This window comes from Diaporthe batatas (assembly GCF_019321695.1).
Source record: "Diaporthe batatas strain CRI 302-4 chromosome Unknown Contig00013, whole genome shotgun sequence".
NCBI classification, from domain to species: domain Eukaryota; kingdom Fungi; phylum Ascomycota; class Sordariomycetes; order Diaporthales; family Diaporthaceae; genus Diaporthe; species Diaporthe batatas.
The window spans coordinates 2,067,301-2,089,260 of record NW_025408560.1 but is presented as its reverse complement, the minus strand read 5'-3'; the positions used below and the strand labels follow the sequence as shown (position 1 = coordinate 2,089,260).

Here is a 21,960-nt window from a genome sequence, read left to right as displayed (position 1 = left end):
TTCATATAAGATCCAGCATGTAAAATGGCGAGTGTGTGATGTCCGAGTTCTCGCACGAGTGAGACGGCGGGTTCGGGATCTTGAATTTCGCTCGTGTCCTTGGATGATCGTGCGACCTTCTCAAGGAGTTGCACACATTCTGGTTCCTCCAAGCTATCCAGTTTCTCATGGCCTTGGTGAGTCGTCAGGTCCCCACATGCTGGGTTTCTAGATGTTATAAGGACTGCTCCGCGACCTCCTGCTGGCATGTATAATTCGTAGTCTCTGTCTGGATCGTCTGCATTATCCAGTATCAGGGCCCATCTTTTAGTCGTTGGGAGGCTGGAAAGTGTCTTTCGGACTGCGTCAACACTTTTATCAGGGGACTGAAGGGCGTCTGCGATTTCGGAGAAGTGCTGCTCGGTTATGGTCTGAGTACTGACGTCCACCCAGAAAATGCCCCAAAATCTGGGTTATTCACCTTGCTTAGCTCCGAGATATATGAGTAAATGATCTCGCTAGAAACTCACCTCTCTCGAATTTCATTTGCCACGCGGAGGCATATCTCACTCTTTCCCTGACCACCCATACCGGTCAGGACGAACCTTCGCTGTTCATTTACCGCTTCCTCGGATGTTAGGCCTTCGATAATTCTGTCGATGATCCCACGTCGACCGGTGAAATTTGGATTCGTGGGGCGGTTCACAAGCCAGTGTTTGTTTACTATGCCAAGAAATGAAGGTTCAGTTAGTGGACAAGACTGAAAAAAGGATTCTCATTGATTCATGATGCCATGACGCCCTAGACCCCTGAGAGACTAATGCCCACCGTCCGTTTGGAGAACAAGACGAAAGATCGTTTCGATCTCTCTATTTTTCATCCACGACCAGTCAAACCTCCTCCATTGGATATGAACCAGGCATATGGTCGTGATCGTCTCGACCCAGACCTGGTACCCCGTCACTAACGTGGCCCCCTAGGAGTTTCTGGGACAGCTGTCCATCCAGTCTGCTCGTTCCCTCCACCTCTTCCACCTCCGGCTCGGCGTAATAGGATGCCAACTGACCTGAAGCCATCTTCTCTGAAACATCACTAGCTGGAATGTTTCCCAGAAGCTCCCTAGCAAACACGACCGCTTTTCCAGCGGCGTACGCCCTCCAGCGGTCATTCTTGTGGGAGTCGGCATAGTCAGAGATGCCGCGGATCACAAGGCAGCTGCTGTTGATGTCAACGCCTGCGGCTTCCATCTCGATGCAAAAAACATCCTGATGTTGATCATTGATTGCGTCCCTCTTGATTCCATCCTGGATGACTGCATTCCCCGTTGCGATCCTTCCCTGGTGAAAAACGAACTTGTCTTTTTGGCTCTCCGTGCGAGGTTCTCGCTCGACAAGGTTTGCCTTGTCACACCCAACACAGTAGGAGTTATAGCCTCCGACATGCTTGTAGGCAGACTCAAATAGGACGTCATGTTCAAGGCCGGGATGCCTGTATTGGCTACCAAGCTCCTCATGCTGTTGGAGTCTGGCCAGGTATGTGTGGAAGTTCAACTTTCCAAGTGTATGGCGGGTCCTGAGGAAAGGGAGCGCTTTCAGCAGAACCATATGCGGCCGGTTAAGGTTTGTGGTTGTCTGGAACTGATCGACCAACGACCTCCCTGAGTCGTAATAGACAACAGCGGGTTTCCCATCGGCATGACTAGGCCACCCGACAACGACATCACCCAAGCGGACATCCCTGAGTGGATCGGAGAAGAGGTGCTTCTGGGGAACGCCACCACCTATACCAACGAGGAGCGTCATCTTGATCGCGGTAAATGTCCTGAAGAGAGGCCCTACGATGTGGCTAACGTTTACCTGCCCAGTCATGGCATCCGGGCAGGTCGCCACGACAACGTTATGCCCCCCCATGGTCCCGAACTCGTAGGAGTTGTCGTCATATTGTGTGTCGATGTCGGGGCGCTCGTGGGACTCGTCTAGCATCAGCAGCGCCGGGATTAGTTCGAGATCTGCCACTGCGCATATCCATGCGACATGGTAACTGGTTGGTTCTAGTTTCCTCAGTCGAGCCGGCGCCATCGCCTCTCAGACGCGACTTTCTTCTTTGGCAGAGAGGAAGCCCAACGCGGAAAGCAGCCAGCGAACGTAACGAATTTCAGCAGGATTGAAGATGGGCAACCGAGGACAAGCGGTCCACGGGGGAAAGGACGAGACAATGGTCACTGGATTGTCAGGTTGGGCGTCTGCGGACCTAGGTAGAAATAAGGCTCTTGCCGACTTGCTGCCATTGTCCTGCGGGGGGGCCTCCCAGACCCTGCTTATCCCGAGAACGTAGAGGGTGTTATGAGTCGGTATAAGTGTGGTCGCACAACATGCTGCTTACTCCGTATATTAAACCACTTCAATCAATAAGGTGCCATACCGCCCCAATTTCCCCGCCCCGTGATAAGCACCGCCACCCCAACCGGGGACAAAAGCAGGGAAAATCAGCGAATAATTTACCAATCGTCCATAGTATTTCTCAATGTAGCCTAATGCAGATGAGACTTTCTTTGGTTGGTTCTTTGCTGTCACTGCTGATCCACGCAGCCAAGTTGGGCGCAGACAGCCCCCCGCTGTTCACCGAAGACGGCTACGCCAGGTGCCTAGGTAGGTACGTGTGCCTCCTCAGCTGCCCTGCCACGCTCAAGCAAACCCAAATTTTTGCCCAGTCTCGATTTGCGCGGTCTGAAGTCGGGATCATAAGAACATGATCTCCCTTGCCTGATCCCGAGTCGCTTTCCAAATACCTGGGTAGCTACCTCAACTATTGAATACTTTCCACCATGTCAACAGCCGGTCCTGCACCTCAACCGCCGCACGCAGACACTACTATCAAACGTGACCCGGGGACCTATGCCCGGCTGTTCAGGAAGAACTGGCAGGCGGCAACAGCTGACAATAACCTCACCTTATTCGGGCTCCGGCGTTTCAAAACGTCCCACCTCCTGAACCTCCGCTTCCTAGAAGACGAGATCGCTGAGCTTGACCATGCCATTTATCAGGCTGGGCTCACACTGGGCAACGATCACGCACCCTTGAATAAGCTTGGGCTTAACTACTGTATCAGGGATGCAAATGTTGCCCCCATAGATGCGACCATAACAGAACAGTTGGTGCTTCGGCTCCGGGAACTCCTTAAGCAGTATGGTTCGTGCTTGATCCCATGCAGCCTCCCCCCCCCCTTGAGCGGAACAACCACTCACACGATCCCACACGGCCCACGCAGACGACGCCATAATAGCCTTCAACACCATCATGTCAATGGAACGATGCTCGCTACTAGACGACGAGAAGGCAGCCAGGGCACGCACAGACCTCACGGTGCCGGAGATGTACGAGACGAGGCTCCTGAGGCCCGACCTGCCGCCCCGGTCCCGGGTCGACCCCCTGTCGCACTGGCTACACAGGCTGCTGCGCGACCTCCAGTACTGGAGGCTGCGCAGGCGGGGCCCGCCGGGCTGTGAGCTCGGCAAGGCAGACAGCAGCCCGCGCGCCCCGCCGGTGTCGAGCCAGAACTCCGCCGCCCTGGCCAACCTCCTCGGGCGCCTGGTCAGCACCCTCGTGGCGGGCGTGTTCCTGGTCGTCCCGCTGGTGATACTCGGCCCCCGGACGGCCTCCACCCTGCAGCTGGCGGTGGTGGCTGGGTTCATCCTGCTGTTCTCGCTGGTGGTTGCCACGCTGGTGAGGGCGTCGAACCTGGAGACGCTGGCGGTGTCTGCGGCATACGCGGCCATACTTTCGGTGTTTGTTTCGAATAGCTCTTGAGGTGGCTGGTTGCAGGATTTTATATTGTGTACTCGGCTTCATGCAAAGGAGATGCCAATTTTCACGTGGTAGACGCCGCTGTCGCGGAGGACTTGGCAGGTGCTGAAGCTGTGTGACCTGAGAACTAGAGGACGCTCACTAGCTACAACATCCCCTTGTGGTTGTATGACCCCATCATCAGAACTGGTTTATATTTTACGAGATTCAATTACCATTTGGCGGTCATAAGAAGAGTTTAATTGTTGCCCCAATCCTGCACTTGAATCCTTAGACCAGTACCTAGGTAGTCCGTCGCTGGGCCATTCCAGCGGCTGTGGTGCCGGGAACGAGTGTCTGGGGTTACGAGGGGGTGTTTTTACGGAGCAAACTCTTAGCGACCAGTACGAGGACTTTCTCGTCCCTAACATATATCAATTCAATCTTTACCAGTTGGGCTGGTCCCGTCCCGCTCGACGAGATTTTCACGCTCTCGAGAATCCGTGGGCACTCCAAAAGTGAATTAATTATACCAGCTGGCCATGAGACCTTAGGCAACTTGAGTCCACGATCATTGGCCCCGTCGGGAGCGATGCCTCTTAGCCTTGTCTGTGCGGTACGAGGCTGAGGCCACGTGCCCACAGACGGACTGTGATCTCTCTGTACTGTGATCAGCAGTATATGTTTTTCAAACCGCCGGTCTTGAGCTTTCCCTAGGTCGTGTATGAGCGCCACATACACTTGTATCGGTGTTAATTGGAAAGAAAACCACTAAGTATACTAATCTATGGACTAGAGAACTTCTTGTACTCTAGTTGGAGTGGCCACCACATGTGAGGTGCCGCCTCTAGACTGCATGGTGGTTGAGACAGACATGAGACAGTTGTCCTAGTTCTAATTGTTTGTTATCTTATAGTAATAGTGGAGGGTAACTAGGTATATAAGACTATATAACTAATACTTTTTAAGAAGATTAATAGGTTTAAAAGTAGTTATAATTATTATAGTAGTATATATAAAATTAATAATAATTTTTATTTTATTTATTTTATTTTATTATTTATTAATATAAAAATAAATAATAAATATTTTAATATAATTATATATATTATATATAAATAAAATAAATATTTTATAAAATAATATAATTTAATTTCATAAATAGTATTAAATAAAAGTATTATAAAACTTATTATAATATAAATAAATATAAAAATACTTATATATATAACTTAGTAATATAATTATTAAAAATATTAATATTTTATTTTAATATATAAATATTAATTTAAAAGTTTTAAATATTTTTATACTTTTCTTTTATTATTTTAATTATAAAATTTATAATTTAAATATTTTATTTATATAAAATATTTTTATTATATTTTAAATATTAAATATTAAATATTAAAAATAAAAGAACTTTAATTTATTAATATAAATAATATAAAATTTTAATAAGTTTTAATATAATTAAAAATAATAATATCTTTAACTATTTAAATAAATATAATAAATAAAAAACTTTAATATATAAAATACTATATAATTATTATTTATAATAAGTTATTCTATTTATATAATAACTCTATTTATTTTTAAAGTTCTTAACTTTAACTATATATATTTTTACTTATCTCTATATATTAAAATATTAAATATTTCTAGAATTCTAACCTTTAAAAATATAAGTAAATAAATTATTAATTCCTTTTATCTACTATTATAAGGTGCTCTATAAAAGGTTAGTTTACTACTTATAAAACGTGATTATATAACTAGAATATAGATTAATAACCCGGCAGCGCACAGACCACCCGGCGGCAACTCCGCGTTAGTTAGTCTACACCCGCGGTCCACCCACCAATTTCCGGCCCACTCGTGAAAAATTTTAACTCACATCAACACCATATACCCCATTTTTATGCCATTTCTTCAACCATTGGTCCCGTAGCTCAGCTGGTTAGAGCGTGGTACTAATAATTCTGTAATGACAGAATTAAATAGTGATGCCAAGGTCGCGAGTTCGATCCTCTCCGGGACCATTGTTTTTTATTTTACTTATTTAATTAAAGCACTTCTTTTTAAGTATATATACATTTACATATATCTTAATATCTTAATAATTAAAGCTATTTATTTTATTAATATTAAAGTTATTATATTAATATTTATTATTATTATTTTTATTTATAATAAATATTAATTAAATAATAATAAAATAAAATAAATTTTAAATTTTAAAAGTTTTTATATTATAATTTATGAATATTATATTAATAAATATTAATTTTGTATTATTTATATATTATACTTTATATATTTTAATTTTTTTAAAATATAAATTAAAAGATTTATATTTAAAATTAATATTTATTTATTTAACTTTAATATTTATTTATTTTATAATTTTTATAAACTTATTTTATACTAACTTTTATATATAAAGTTTATATAAAACTATATATTTAATTAAAATTCTTTAAATGTTTAATACTTTAAATATAAACTTTTTAAACTTTTAATACTTTTAATATACTTTTAATACTTCTTTTAATATATTTTTAATATACCTTTTAATATAACTTTTAATATACCTTTTAAACTATATATATTTAAATATTAACTAAATATTTAAATATTAATTAAATATTAAAAATTAAAAATAAAAAAAGTTAAAATAAAAACTATATTCTTTATAAAACCTAGTATCTACACACTTAATAAGTTAGTTTACACACTTAATATTTTTTTTACTTACTTAATACTTACTTTTTTTAATAACTCCTTTATATTTATAAGTACTTTTTAAGTTAATACTAAGAAACTTTATAATATAATCTTTTTCTTTAATTTTTAATACTTGAAGTATAAGCTTCTTCTAACACTCTTTTATCTTTATTTTTTAATAACTCTTTTAATATACTTTCTAACTTATATACCTTTAAGGATATTTAAATACTAACTAAGAATTTAAATACTAACTAAATATTAGAAGGTTAAATAAATGTTTAATTAATATTTAAATATACTTAAAAGTGTATAAGTTAGAAGGTGTACTAGGAGAGCTGCTAGAAGGTGTGCTAGAAGGGCTGCTAGAAGGTGTGCTAGAGGGGCTGCTAGAAGGCGTGCTAGAAGGGCTGCTAGAAGGTGTGCTAAAAGGGCTACTAAAAGGTAAAGGCGAAAGGGTGCTAGAAGGGGCTTATACCTTAAGTACTAAAGATTTAAAGAATCTTAGTTAGGTATATAGTTTTCTATAAGCTCTATATATAAAAAATAGGTACTAGGTATATAGAAAGAAAATATTAAGTATATAAATTAACTTATTAAATATATAAATACTAGCTCTCTTTCTAACTTTTTAATACTTTTTTTAATCTTTTAATATTTTAAACTTCTAACTTTTTAATATTTAATTAATATTTAAAGATTTAATTAATATATAAATATATATAGTTTAGAAAGCTTAGAAATAATATTAAAATAAGTATTAAAGAAGTATTAAAAGAATATTAAAAGTATATTAAAAGAGTATTAAAAGATTTAAAAGAGTTTATATTTAAAGTTTTAAGAATTAAAGAAGGAAATTATATTATAAATTTTTAATATTAATTTAAAAGTATTTATAAATATAAAGAGGTTATTAAGAAAAATAAATATTAAATAAGTTTATAAAAATTATTAAATAAATAGATATTAAAGTTAAATATATAAAGATTAATTTTATAATTATAGTTTTATAAATATTTTATTAATTATTTTTATATATTATAATATAATTTAACTTTTAATTTATTTATAACTTTTAAAAATTTAATTAATTCTTTAATATTTAATAAAATTAAATTTAAAAATTATATATTTATATTAAATAATTTAAAGATTATTTAAATAAAAGTTTAAATTAATAATAAATTAATTACTTTATTAATTATTTTTAAAGTAATATTTTCAAAACATTTTTAATAAAGATTATTTTATAAAAGTTATTTTATAAAAGATTATTTTATAAAATATTATTTTATTAAAGATTATTTTATAAAATTTTATATTATAAACGTTTATTTTTAAAATTTAAATATATTTTTATTTTTAATATAAATATTTAATTTTTAATTTTAATAAAATTTATAAATATAACTTTTAATTTTTATAAATTATATCTTTAATTTAATTATTTAATTTATATAATTATTAAATTTAATTATTAAGAGTTATTTTTATTTTATTTATTAATTATTAATATTTTAAACTTAAATAATAAAATATGAGTACTTTATTTATAAAATAAAAACTTTAATTAAAGGAATAATAACTTTATATTTATTTATTTTAAATAATTTATACTTTTATATAATTTAAGTTATATAATAAATTTAATATTTTTATTTAATATTTATTTATATTTTATTAACTTAAAATTTATAATAATTTTAATTTTTAATATATTAACTTATATTAATATTAATAATATTTATTAAAATTAATAAAACGTAATATATTAATATAAAAGATATTATATTAATAATATATTATATTATAAATTTAATTTAACTAACTTAATTAAGTTTAAAAGATATATTATAATATAATTTTTAAAACCTTTAATTATTCATTATAAATTTAATAATAAAATTACAAAAATATAAATAATTTAATTTATATTATAATTTATTTTAAATATTTTTATTTTCTATAATATTTATTTTCATATAATAATTTATTTTTATTTTATTTATTTTATTTATTTTATTTATTTTATTTATTTTATTTATTTTATTTATTTTATTTATTTTATTTATTTTATTTATTTTATTTATTTTATTTATTTTATTTATTTTATTTATTTTATTTATTTTATTTATTTTATTTATTTTATTTATTTTATTTATTTTATTTATTTTATTTATTTTATTTATTTTATTTATTTTATTTATTTTATTTATTTTATTTATTTTATTTATTTTATTTATTTTATTTATTTTATTTATTTTATTTATTCTATTTATTTTATTTATTTTATTTATTCTATTTATTTAATATAATATATATATATATATATATAATAAATAAAATAATATATTAAATTAATTTTAAATATATTAATTTAATTATTATTTTATATATAAAAATATATATAATACTTTAATATAATAATTATTATTTTAAATAAATAAAGTATATATAACTTTAACTTTTTAATATATTTATAAAGCTAAGAGGTATTATTTTAACATTATTTATAGAATATAAGGTACATTATTAAATGAAATGACTATAATATAATATCTGCTCTATCTTTCTAGTTTAGTCCTTGCGCACCGAGAAGTCACCACATTCTTGCGCCCCTCTTTATAGCCTTAGACCGTTCCTCGACGAGACCATAGATAACCAGGAAAAGTACAACGACAGCCCCAGCCCCGAAGTTGGAGGCCAAAGCCCAGATAAAGCCAATGAGAATTATACACGAAAAAGAATAGAGCGCAAGCAACAAACGACTCATCTCAGGCGGGGGCGGGGGCCGCGCAAAGAACTTCATTACAGGTGGAGCAGAAGGTGATAGTGGGGCACCGAGTCCGAGATGGCGGACGGCCAAGAGAAGTCTTTGGAATGCCTGCTCGTCTGGTATGGCCACACCGTGTTTTGTGACACCCTCGTAGAAGAAGAGATCGAGGTCCCAAGTCCGTGTCAGCTCTCGAAACCTGGGAAAGCTGAATCGAGTCACGTCGTTAGGACGGTACACCTGATCATTCTTGGTGATGAGGCTTTGGAGGTTGAGGACTTGTTTTTCCGTGCTCGATTTGGGAACTTTTCGTTCGATGATGATATTGACGAACAGTGAGTCCAAGTCGGTTGGCGGACCGTGACGGCTGGTGTGTGGAGCAAGGTATTCCCACTCCGGGCCTGCATAAGACATCCCGGCCATGTTGCAATAGTTAACACTCCGAGTTGCAGTTTGGGTGGGTATTTTCTTTGCCGACAGGAGGCGGATGACGAACAGCTAGGATGTAGAAATTTCACCGCTCAACTGTTCCAGCTGCTTAATTTATATCTATGATTTTCAACACAAAGAAAAGAAGGCGGGTGCCGCCAATAAAGGACGGAGCTGATTGCTAAGGTAGTCTTTGTCTTCATCCCGGTGTACTATCTCTAAGAAGCAAGCAGAGCATTCTCACCGGAATCCCCGTAGTGGTCAGCCATATCGAATACCTCAAGTCCATTCCTAATACTATACAACCGTCAGGTCAAGTCATTCTTTGACCTCGGCTTCCTATCACTCACAACGCGTCCATAGCCGCCGGGGCGTTCGCAATGTCGACATTTTTGTTGTGGCCCCCAGTGAGCTGCCACAGGCCATTGATAAGTCGAGGAATCTCGAGCGAGCCTCCGAGGGTGGTCCTCTCGGGGAGTACAGTCGCTCCGGTGGCCATAGCTGTCGTCTGGTAAGCTGTCGTCGCGTGAGCCGCTGTCCTCTCCACCATTGAGATGTCTCCCAGCAATGACTTTGAAGTAGTGTCTGTGAAGAAGACTCATACCTGCCTCGCAAACGCGCCTCGGCCCCAACGCAGTCGGTAAAACTTCCCCTTTGGGTTGCGTTGAATCCTACTGGTGTCGGATGCAGGGGTGGAAAAGAAGAGCGCCAAGGGCCGGCCCGGTGGTGTTGATTCCAACGACCCACCCCTAAGTACATAAGCCTCGACCAGGGATGCCAAGCAATTCTGCCGCAAGTAACCCCACAACTCATTTCTAGGGTGCACCACAAGTCGGACGGTCATGACGTGCGCTGAGGGTGGAGGAATCTGTTTTCGCCGTAATCAAAAACACAGGCAACGCAAGCTATATTCATCGCAGGACACCGCTTGTAATCTCCAGCGGATGATGCCTCACAACGCAATATCCATGGATGTCTCTGCATCGCTAATATTTCTGGAAATCTTGATGAGGTGGTGGTCGTTCAATATTAGTAAAGGTTGTTTTTTGGAGGCTGTTATACCTGCGAAACGTAGGATGGTAGCGGTTTGGTTGAAACATGTTCAGGAGTATAGTCGGATGCGGATATATAAATCAAATTTCCTTCTATCAGCATCTATACTCCGTGGCGTGAACCTTCAGCAATATTCCTGGACAACAAAATTAGGAGTGTGAGCTATGGTTTGAATGCCTTCCGTGACGGACATATTTACTTAGGTACCTATGTAGCTGTTGGTACCAAGCACCGGACACGTGTGGTCTTTCGACTCAATCTGTTGGAAATTGTTTCCGAATTTGTTACGATAATTTTGTTGAATGTCATCAGCAGCGCGAAATTCACCTGAGAGGAATTATTGCTCAGATATAACAGAGTCTACCATGAGAATACGAATGCGGTGCCCAGCCGCATTTTCGTGACTACACGTTGATACAATATGAGTAGAATGGCCTGGCTGAAAACAGATTCAAAACCATAAAGAAGAACCGATAGACTCATAGACCCTGGCCGCAATATCTCGTTACATACTGAGAAGTACCAAAACAAATATGGCAGGCCAGTGTGCGTCACAACATCTAGAAGTGTTGGCTCAGACTCTATCCTCCTGATATTCAGGAAGAAGCAGACAAGTAGAGCCGGGATTCTGACCCTGTGGCCGCAATAGACCGATAAACCTCAGAATATGGTCCGCAGGTAATATTTCTGCCAAATTAGTTCGGCAGTTTGAAGGTAATCAGAAAAGATCGAGCCGGTTCATTTCTCTCCAGATCCGCTTACTACAGTACATTAGAGAATATAGGTTGAGGCTAAGGTTAGCTTCGACTATATTATATTTTTTATTCAACTATATATTTATCTATTTATTATCTTCTTAACTTTTAGATTAATTATTAGCTTATATCTTAAATATAAAGTTAATAATTACTTAATATATACTCTTAAACTTATTTATATATAATAAAGTTACTAACTTTCTTTATAAGGCTTTCTCTTCTATTATATTTCTTATATATTATATAGAAATAGATAAATTCTTAATAATAAAGTAGTATATTTAAAAAAGGAAGATTTAATTTTTAAATACTTAGATTTTTACTTTCCTTATATAGTATTTATTTAATATATAATAAATAAATTTTATTTAATTTTTAAAAGAGTTTTAATTTTTATAAAATTTATATAAAAGTTTTCTTAAATAAATTTATTATTATAATATTATTATTCTATTAATAGCTATATATTTAGAATAAGGACTATAATATATTTAGTTTATTTAGTAAGAGTAGATTTAAGTAGTTATATAATAAGTATATTAATAAGGAAGAACTAACTTATTAAGTCTTATATTATAGAATTTTTTTATAAAAGTTATTTTAAGACTATTTTAATCTTATTATATAACTACTTTATTAGTTTATTATAATAAATTAACTTTTAGATTATTTATATTAATAATTTTAGTATAATGTTATTAAGAGTAATACTTTTTAGCTTTATCTATATAGTATAAAGTTTAGCTATATACTTATAGATATATTATATTCTCTTTCTATTATTATTAGTATTATATTTCTTTAAATGTTAGGTTTTAAGTATTTACTATTATATAAAGGCGCTATGTATATTTTATATATATAGGGATTAAAAATGAAACCACCTGAGGCTGAGGTCCTTCGTATTGGTACATGCGTGAGTCGAAGATCTCTGACTGAGTGTATGATATGCGATTACTCTCCATACTGGGCAGTCGGACTGGGAGGAGAAACTACAAGTTTCAGAGGGCTCGACAGAAATCATAATCCAATGTTGGTCTCAGGGACAGTATTTCAGTATCAATCGCAACTCGTTGCGCTCTTCCTGGGTGCCTAGAATTCTGCACGAAGCATGGTGCCCCCAGTCCATAAAGGATGAATGGCAACAGAATGCAAGAAATCTCCTGCAGACAGTAGATGCTAGACAAATTGGGACATGGGAGTGACGGCTTGGCATCTGTACACTTCACGCGGCTGTACCCTGGCACGCTTGAACGTCAGGCTTAATTTAAGAGATCGGAGATTCGCATCCACAACAACAGAGGGTACACCCGAGACCCATAGGACAACCTCCTACAGGACAACCACCTATAGGATAACCTCCTACAGGACAACCTCCTATAGGATAATATACTATAGGATAGACTCTTATAGGAGAATTCTATAAGATTGTTAGTTTAGTACTAACCTGAGTACCTAGGTAGTTTAGGCTCTAAGTTGGTAAGGGTGTACCCTCTGTTTTTGCAGGTGCGAATCTCTGATCTCTAATTTGACAGTGCCTAGGTTCTGCTGGAGTAGATATTCCACATCAAATTCTCATCAGAATTATATAGTCATTTAAAAACAGAAGACTCTATTCAAACAGATGGTGCTTGAGAGGGAGGCCCTGTAGTTATGCGTCTGCGGACTACCTGTCCAGGGTCTTTGATTCGGAATGTTTATTCAGCGTCAGCCTTGAAGGTGATGTCTGGCGGATTGTTGGCTACTTCTAGGGTTTGCATCGGCCACTTGAATCTCCAGAAAATCAGCAGGTTTCCTATTGGATTCTGCACATGGGGCAAGATTTGCTCCCCGCGAATTCCTCTGAATTTTCTTTTCCAACCAGTAATTTCGGCTTTTACAATTGGAAGTTTACACCTGCAAATCAATGTCAGCAATTCCTCTGAAATAAGCTGTATGATTGAGCGATAAGTAAGCACCAATCATGGCAGCGATGTGCAGGCTTGGGACTCTAGTGTCACCGCATCATTTCTACTGTGACCCCACACTGCCCACGAAGTACTTTGAAAGGTCATGCTCAGACACTCAAAATTCCATGGCATCCAATGAATGGTCTCGCCCCCACCAGGTGGTTTGCACGATGGGGTTGTTGGGGCCAGTCTAACACGACTATAATGTGTTGTCGAGTCTGACTGAATGCGTTCGATGAATCAGAAATCGCCAGGGGGCAAAGGGGGCCAGAATTCCTTGAAATGACATTAAATTGGGGGAGGATACCTAGCATCGCTTGACGGTAATTCTATGTCATTTTCTTTCAGTGACCAAAAAAAGTAGCGCAGTGAAATCACGGCCATCACATTGAAGTCTTCATCGACATCTATACGGAATCATTATCATGTTCCTAAAGCCTGGTCAGGACTGGAGCCCGAGTACTTCATGGGTGCCTCCCCTTTTTGAAAGGCTTAACTGGTCAGACTGTACCGCCATTGGAAACTACGTCGCGGCCGCTGCTTTAGAGCAGCGGTTCGACCATATACCAGTCAACACGACTGTCACGTTCGCGAGGTCGCTTGTGCCCGCAGACTGGCCAGACTCGCCTCCTACTCAAGCAACGCTTTTTATTTGGGCCTGGAGCTGGCTGAATGAGACCAGCCCCGAAAATGCTATTACCGGGCAAGCTTGGAGTTTCGCATATGCTTGCACTCGTGAGATTTGTGACCAGCTTGAAGTGGAGGGCGATCCTGACTTGGCAGGAATAGGTGTAAGTCTAGTCCCTTGAACCCGCTAAAACTCTCCTTCTCAAACGACCCTCACAGATGATGTTTACATATTACCTTATCGCCACGATGTCGACTGTGTATCCTCTCATATTGAGCCTACACACCTTGGGGTTGTTCACCAGAAGCTCGCGTCTGGTCAGAATCGTGGACTGGTTTCGAGAGACCATCAGTGGTTTTCTCGATGCATCCCTGATTTTCGCCATGGCGATCGTCATCGCAGCAATGTATCGCTTCATCTCAGCTTTCAGAGATCCAGATCAGCTGGACAACGCCTTCGCCCCTTCACGCTGGAACGCTATCATCGTGGCCCTTTTCTCGGTCTTTCCCCCCTTGATACTGCAGTCCACAAGCGGTGACATGTTGCGGAGGAAGGGTCTCCGGCTTCTCTTATGGTGTTTAGTGGTTTTCTTCACAGCTGCCTTGAGCGTCCTTTTCTTCGTCTGGTACAAATCTTTGAACGTGTACAAACTTCCTCTGACAGCAACTGGAAGCATTCAGTATCTCTGGAATATCTGCACCCGAGATCTTCCAAGACGGTTCCAACAAAACCTTGGCTTCGTCATCGCCGCGCAAGCACATTTACTACTTAACTTCGCGCTTTGGGCCTGCACCATGTTATCAAAATTGGGCCCTGTACAGCAAGGAAGAGTGTCTACGATGGCATCGGGCATGCTCCGAAAGGTTCAAGCTGGGCGTGACGACAGCCGAGGGAGCCCTAAACGGACGCTGGGCTTCCAATTGAGAGTACTGCAGGTTTTGTCAGCGCAGCTGATAATGTGGTCGCTGCTCGGGCTTCTCACGTCCCTGACACTCAGCGACGGCTCGGTTGCGGGAGACTCATTTAAGAATTTGAAGTGGAGTGTGGGCCAGGTATTAGGTTTGGCCCAATTTGTGCCTGTGGTTATTGACCTGGCCGTGGCTGGTATATGTGAGTACCTCAGGCTATCTATGATGTATGTCTCAGCTATTTTCTATACCAGTCATTGACTCGCTTCTAGATGGTCCTAAGGTGGCATGGGAGGAGAAGATGTCAAAGCGCCTTACAGTGGTTGACGCATCTACATCTGGCAATGGCACTGGAGAAGGCGATGCTGCTCAAAGGCTTACTAAGGCCACTACGATGTAATTTGGTAACAGTGGAATCTGGTATCCCAGAACTCCAACAACTCTCTAGTTCACCAACGTTGAGATCTTGCGCAGGTAATGTAGGCATTGACGTGCCGTGCGGTTCCCGGAATTTCGCCGGTCAGGGGGCACGAAGTGTGCCTAGGTACGTACGCTTTCAGCTGGCCAACGCCGCCCGCAAAGCCTGAAATCCCAGAAAGTCTGGGGAGGATCAGTGAGGAAGACGATAAGCTATGAATTCTTGTTTGTTGGGCATTAGGAGCTGTAGAAAATTGCGGCGTGGAATCGAACCAACAACATTGAAGTCGACTAATGGCAACAGCCGACGGATCACACAATTTTGAGCGCTGCTCTTGAATTTGGTGACACGAGCTGTGTAGAGGGACGTTTGCACAAGATGGATTAACCATGGCGCAGCCGGCACATTCCACGGGCAATGAGCAGGAGAGGATACATGTGGGGGCGGTGGATCCGGCGGAATTCCCCTTCGCTTTCACTGTCCGTCGTCGAGGACTCTGGGTCTCATCGACCGGGCGGCCAGGCGGCTTGCCCCTTGTCCGACGCCAGGAGGCTGCAGTTATATTCTCCGTGCGATCGATCCTCGAGGAACTGGAACCTATTGAATCTGCCGGCCTCCCCCCCACGCGGTTGATGACATACTGATCGCAGGGGCTTCCGCGTCCGTGAATGGCCGCGTTCTTGCGGGAATGAGGCTCAACTTGACCCCTCTTTTGCTTACATGCAGACTGCTGTTGTGATCGCGACAGCAGGAGACGCAGCCAATTGCAGGAACACCCAGGGGTCACCAGCCCGGTCTGGCCCTGCAGACGCAGCTGAAGACACAGACATCAGGCCCCAGCCCCCATGCAGGCCAGCAGTGCCCCAGGGGTTCATAAAATCTGCCTTGCCGTGATTTTCCTTCCCAAGAGCGAGTGTGCCTAGCTGAAAGCCAACGCGAGTCCTCGACACCGAGCCGTCACTCCAATAAGAGAGATTAACAGGGTTTTGTCCAGTTGTGGCCACAATCGGAGAGGTACATTATGGCGGCCATCGACACCATTGACGGTTACAACCTGCGGAAAGATACCTTGCTCAACTACCTTCGGAAACTCTTTCCGGGAGACAGCAGCTCCATCACTGCAGAAGTAAGGATCCTCTGCCGAGCATGGATTGGAACTCAAATCTATGGGTCGATGTTGGCCATCTATTTGGAAAAGACAGGCTGACCAAAGGCACGCAGATGTCCGACGGGACCGTGTACAGAATGCGCATCCCTAGGACTCTCAGCTCGGTGCGGCACTTGTCGTCTCAGCTGACTGTGCCCCATGTCCGGACACTGACTTTTACGTAGTCTGAACGAGCCGAAATCATCGCCCTTCGCGAATCGAATGACTGAGGCAATATTGTAGATACCCGCCACATCAATGGAGATGTCCACTCCATGTTTCTAGGTGCATATCTCCCACATCACGATTACAACAATGATGGGGAAAAGACAGACATCGCATGACCGGCAACTGCTCGTCATTGCCCATGCGCCATACTGTATTTTTGGGGGCTTGTTTAATTCGAATTCTCATTCATTCCGGAGGTGCGGTGAAGTATTGGGTGCAGATCTTTGATAATTGAAACGTGTACAGTCGCATTGATACCCAATTAGAGCGTTCCTTGTTGATACCCAATTAGAGCGTTCCTTATACTGCCAGGCCAGCTGGATTTACAAGACTTTCAAAAAGATTTGGACTCATCATTGGTTTCATTCAACTTGTATAGCATATTTGTAGTTCAATCTTGTTTAATGCATTAAAGAAGTTCGGTAGCTCTGCGGACTTTGCAAACATACCTCCGTCTAGCTTTAGCTACACTATATTTTTCCTTTACACTATATAACTACTTATTTCTTCTCTAATAGTCTAGAGCTTATATATAAAGTCTTTAATAACTTTATATATATCCTTATAATCCTTTTAAAAAGAAACTTTAAATTTATTCTTTTTTTATTTTTATTATACTTTTTTATATTATTAAGAAGTTAATAGTTATTAATAATAAAAATATAAACTTAAAGAAGAATAAGCTTATTATACTCTCTTTTTATCTTTTTATAAATTATTTTAAAACTCTTTTAAGAATTTTAATACTTTATTATAAAAGTTTTAAAAATAATATATTATAAATTATTTCTTGATTTTAAGTTTTTAAAGTTAATAATTATATATTTAAATAAAAGTTATAATATTTACTTTATAAACTTATTTAATAAAAGTTTTATTAATATATATATATATATATATATATATTTAAAGGGATAATTTTAATTAAACTTTTTAATATAATTTATTTATATAATAACTATTTTTAAACTTAATTTTATTATATAACTTTTTTATAATATTTTAATTAATATTATTATTAAAATAATACCCTTTAACTTTATTTATATATTATAAAACTAAAGTTATAAATACTTATTATATTAAAGAATAAAAATTTATATACCTTTAATTAGAAGGTATATACCCTCCCTACTATTTAACTAATTAAAGTATAAAACCTTAAAATCTTTATAACTTTAATAAATAAAACTTCTTTATAATAAGGAATTATAAATAGGATAGGTTAGTTTTCTAGAAACTTAGGTTATACCTATTAGCTCTACTTATAGCCCTCCACTATACTTCACACTCTAGGGCTTACCCCCTTCACCCTAGCTAGCCCTTTTAAGAAGTTATCTTATATAGGATACTTCTTAGTTAGTAATAAGTACGCACCTTCCAATTAAGGGTACGCGAATTTCCATTCTCTTATATTATAACTATTATTATTAATATTATATTCTTTTTAAGTACTAAGTCTTAAATACTTACTATTATATAAAGGCACTATATATATCCTTAAATATATATAAAATAGAAGCGAAACTACATACTTTCGTCTATTTCGAATACCACTTGCGGGAAATCTCAACATGGAACCCTTAAAAAAGCGGGCCTCACGGCGCTCTGAGACCCAGAAGAGTAATTTGATTCAGTAACCTCCCCAAACCTCCTATGAATAGGCACCACCTCAGGCGAGTCTCGGAATGGCACATGACAAGTGAGGGCACTGCTTGAAGGATGAACCGTCGTTTGACAAGTAGAGGGCAAGTGACCAGGTCTCTATCATGACACATGACTCAAAAAATGCAGTTTCTCACGCAATCTAAACTGGGACCGGTCTCTTTAATGGTTCTAGAGGCAGCCTCTTTTCGTTCTCATAGCTATCACATCCAATTGTAAGCATAGGAACCTAAACTATCCCAGTGAATCCTCGATTCCTCTTTTATTATAGTCTTATAACTCTCCTCTAGAGTAGTTTTAATTTTAATTCCTATATATATAAAATATATATAGTAACATCCCTAGCCTACATTCTAATAGTCACCTAAATCTAACCACCCTATACTCACGTTTATATATATATATATATATCTATTTTTATTCTATTTATACCCTTTTATAACTTTATAAGGAATTTGTTTTTAATTACTAAACTTTATTTAAATATTATTTAATTATTATAAAGAAATATAGGAAAGAAGAGATTTATAATATATTTATAATAGTTAAAAATAGAATATTTATATAGAAAGTCTTTAAAACTTAATATATTTTATATATTATATTTTATAACTATTTTTGAATATATAAAGTAGATTTATTATTTATAAATTTTATTAACCTTTTTTAATATTTAAAAAATTAATTAATATTATTTTAATTAATTAAAGTAATTTAAAATATATTTTAATTTATTAAAAATATAGGTTTTAATAAGTTAAATAATCTTCTCCTCCTAATACCCCTTTATTAGAAAGGAAGTAATTAAAAGCTTTTTAATTTATTACTCTATTTTAAAAATTATAAATATTAATAAGTTAAAATAAAATAACTAAAAGTAATAATAAAAAAATATATTTATATAGTTTAATTTAATATAACTATTTATTATAAAGGTTATTAAACTAAATAATTATTAGAATATTAATAAAAGGATTAATAAAAAAGTTTAAAATAATATTTATAATTAATTATTTAAAAAATAGTAAGTGATTTTAAAAGACTTTAATTTATATATATAGACTTCCTTTATAAAGTATATATTTATTATAAATAAATTTTAAACCCTTTTATTATTTTTAAGAGATTAAGTATATAATAATAGTAGTTTCCTATAGTTTTAAAAATTATATAGGTTAATAGTTTATAATAATAAAAGGACTATATAAAAGTTTATTATAATTAAATAATAAAGGAAAGTTTTCCTTTTAAATTATATTAAAAACTTATTTAAATAATACCTTTTATAATTAATAGGTATTATATATATATTATAGTTAACTTTATATAAAAATACTTTTAAATAATATTTATATTATTTTTACTAGCTATTAGTTTATATATACTTTAACTACTTAATATATTAATTTTTAATTTATTTAAGACTACCTTTAAAAGTATTTATAATATTAAAATAATTATAATTTTTATTAATAGTTATAAAAAAGGTTTTTACTACTATTATAAAGTATATATTAAGACTTTAATAAAATTAAATATTTAATTTAAATAATAAATAATTAATTTATAATTACTTTTAAATATAAAGCCTTTAATATATACTTTATTAAGAATTAATAGATTATTAAAATAAAAAAATAAAAAAATTATTATTAAATAAAATAATATATATTTTATATTAAATAATATTTTATTAACTTTAAAAACTATTTTAAAACCTTTAAATAATTATAAAAGTTATATAATATAATAGTTAAATATATTTATAATAAATACTTAAATTTTATATAATAACTCCTTTTATAATATTTTAAAATTAAAATTAAAAAATATTAATCTAATAATATTTATAAAAAAGTTTAAAAATTAGAATATTAGTTAAAAGCTAATAAAATAATTTAAAGGAAGAAGGTTTAATTTAATTTAAATAAATTATTTATAAATATTAAAATAATTTAATAGACTTAGATTAAAATTAAATAAATATTTAAGGAAAATAATAAAGATAACTAATTAAAGACTTTAATTATTAAAGAGGATAAAATTATAATAATCGTATAGATAAAATTAAAGTAAAAGGGTAGTTAAAAAAGGATGTAGTTAGATTTAGGGGACTGTTAGAATATAGGCTAGGGACATTATCTTTATATAATAATAAATACTTAAAACTTAGTATTTAAAGAAATATAATATTAATAATAATAAAAAGAGAATATAATTATAAGTATATAATTAAATTTTATAAACTATTTATATTTTTTTAATTCTACTATTAAGTTAAAAATAAATAGTTAAAGTTTTAAAAGAATAAAATATAATATATCTTTTAAAGATTAGTTTAATTAAGTTTATTATATAAAACTTTTATAATAACTTTATAATTATTTATAATACTATCTATTATTAAAAATATCATTTTATATTAATATATTAGGCTATATTAGTTTAAGCTAGTATTATTAGCTTATTAAAGTTTAAGTTATTATAAATTATAAGCTGTTTAGTTTTAACGCTATTAAGTACTTTATATAAAGTTATTATATAATTTAAGTAAGTTAGTTAAAATAGGTAAAGATAAAGTTATTATTCCTTTAAGGGTTCTAACTCTACTTAAATAAATACCTATCTATTCACTCTATAAGTAAGACTACTTAAAAGTAGTTACTTAATTAAATTAAAAATGATTAAGTAAAATAACTATACTTTATTACTATATATAATATTTAAGTTTATAGTTTTAATAGATTTATAAAAAAGAAATAATTATTAATAATTAAGTTTATAATTATATAAAGATAGACTTTTATTTTAAAGAAAAGTTATTATTATTTAAGATAGTTAATATATTTTTAAAAGTTAAAGGATTATAAACTTAATTTAAAATAAATTAAGATTTATAAAAATCTTAAATTTAAGTTTAAAAGTTTTAATTTAAATTTAATTTATTTAAAGAGGAAAATATTAAATAAGTTTAAAGAGAGGTTTAAATAAAGTTAAAGATTAGATTAAGTTATAATATAATAAAATAGTTAAATAAAAATTAATTAGAAAATTATAATTATAAGTCTTTTAACCTTATACTTAAAAGGGATAGTTAAGCTTTATATTATATAAATAAAGTTAAAAGTATTATTTCTAATAGTATTATCTTAAAATTATTAATATAAATAGTTTAAAGGTTAATAATTAGTAAAGTAGTTATATAATAAGATTAAAATAGTTTTAAAATAACGTTTATAAAAGAAGAATTTTATAATATAAGATTTAATAAGTTAGTTTTTATTAATATATTTATTATATAGCTATTTAAATCTACTTTTATTAAATAAATTAAATATATTATACTTATTATTTTAAATATATCACTATTAATAGAATAATAATATTATAATAATAAATTTATTTAAAAAACTTTATATAAATATTATAAAAGAATTAAAACTCTTTTAAAAATTTAAATAAAGTTTATTTATTATATATTAAATAAATATTATATAAGGAAAGTAGAAGTTT

The 21,960-nt window shown here is 34.4% G+C and overlaps 4 protein-coding genes across 4 annotated transcripts; 1 reads left to right on the top strand and 3 right to left on the bottom strand.

Moving 5' to 3' along the window:
- Nucleotides 1–869: 869 nt before the first annotated feature.
- Nucleotides 870–2,057, bottom strand: KVR01_010388 (uncharacterized protein; the record flags this gene model as incomplete). The annotated part of the gene is made up of 2 exons (XM_044790945.1): nt 870–928; nt 1,046–2,057. The coding sequence occupies 2 exons, from the start codon at nt 2,055–2,057 to the stop codon at nt 870–872; spliced, it is 1,071 nt and encodes a 356-aa protein (XP_044640547.1).
- A 475-nt stretch (nt 2,058–2,532) lies between these two features.
- On the top strand, nt 2,533–4,240 carry KVR01_010158 (uncharacterized protein). Its single transcript, XM_044787875.1, has 2 exons — nt 2,533–3,167; nt 3,247–4,240. Exons 1-2 carry the CDS (start codon nt 2,804–2,806, stop codon nt 3,783–3,785), a joined length of 903 nt encoding a protein of 300 aa, XP_044640317.1. The 5' UTR covers nt 2,533–2,803; the 3' UTR covers nt 3,786–4,240.
- Nucleotides 4,241–9,090: 4,850 nt separating this feature from the next.
- Nucleotides 9,091–9,687, bottom strand: KVR01_010260 (uncharacterized protein; the record flags this gene model as incomplete). Its single annotated transcript, XM_044788828.1, has 1 exon — nt 9,091–9,687. The coding sequence occupies one exon, from the start codon at nt 9,685–9,687 to the stop codon at nt 9,091–9,093; it is 597 nt and encodes a 198-aa protein (XP_044640419.1).
- Nucleotides 9,688–9,772: 85 nt separating this feature from the next.
- KVR01_010653 (uncharacterized protein) lies at nt 9,773–10,406 on the bottom strand. Its single transcript, XM_044786712.1, has 3 exons — nt 10,298–10,406; nt 10,044–10,209; nt 9,773–9,990 (listed from the first exon to the last, which is right to left on the bottom strand). The coding sequence occupies exons 2-3, from the start codon at nt 10,190–10,192 to the stop codon at nt 9,912–9,914; spliced, it is 228 nt and encodes a 75-aa protein (XP_044640812.1). The 5' UTR covers nt 10,193–10,209; nt 10,298–10,406; the 3' UTR covers nt 9,773–9,911.
- Nucleotides 10,407–21,960: the final 11,554 nt, after the last annotated feature.

Bases quoted from the DNA above. Each gene is read 5' to 3' on its own strand.
- KVR01_010158 (XM_044787875.1), top strand. From the start codon at position 2,804: ATGTCAACAGCCGGTCCTGCACCTCAACCGCCGCACGCAGACACTACT. The intron at 3,168-3,246 runs GTTCGTGCTTGA...CGGCCCACGCAG, and splicing joins GGAACTCCTTAAGCAGTATG to ACGACGCCATAATAGCCTTC.
- KVR01_010653 (XM_044786712.1), bottom strand. From the start codon at position 10,192: ATGGCCACCGGAGCGACTGTACTCCCCGAGAGGACCACCCTCGGAGGC. The intron at 9,991-10,043 runs GTGAGTGATAGG...ACGGTTGTATAG, and splicing joins CCGGCGGCTATGGACGCGTT to TATTAGGAATGGACTTGAGG.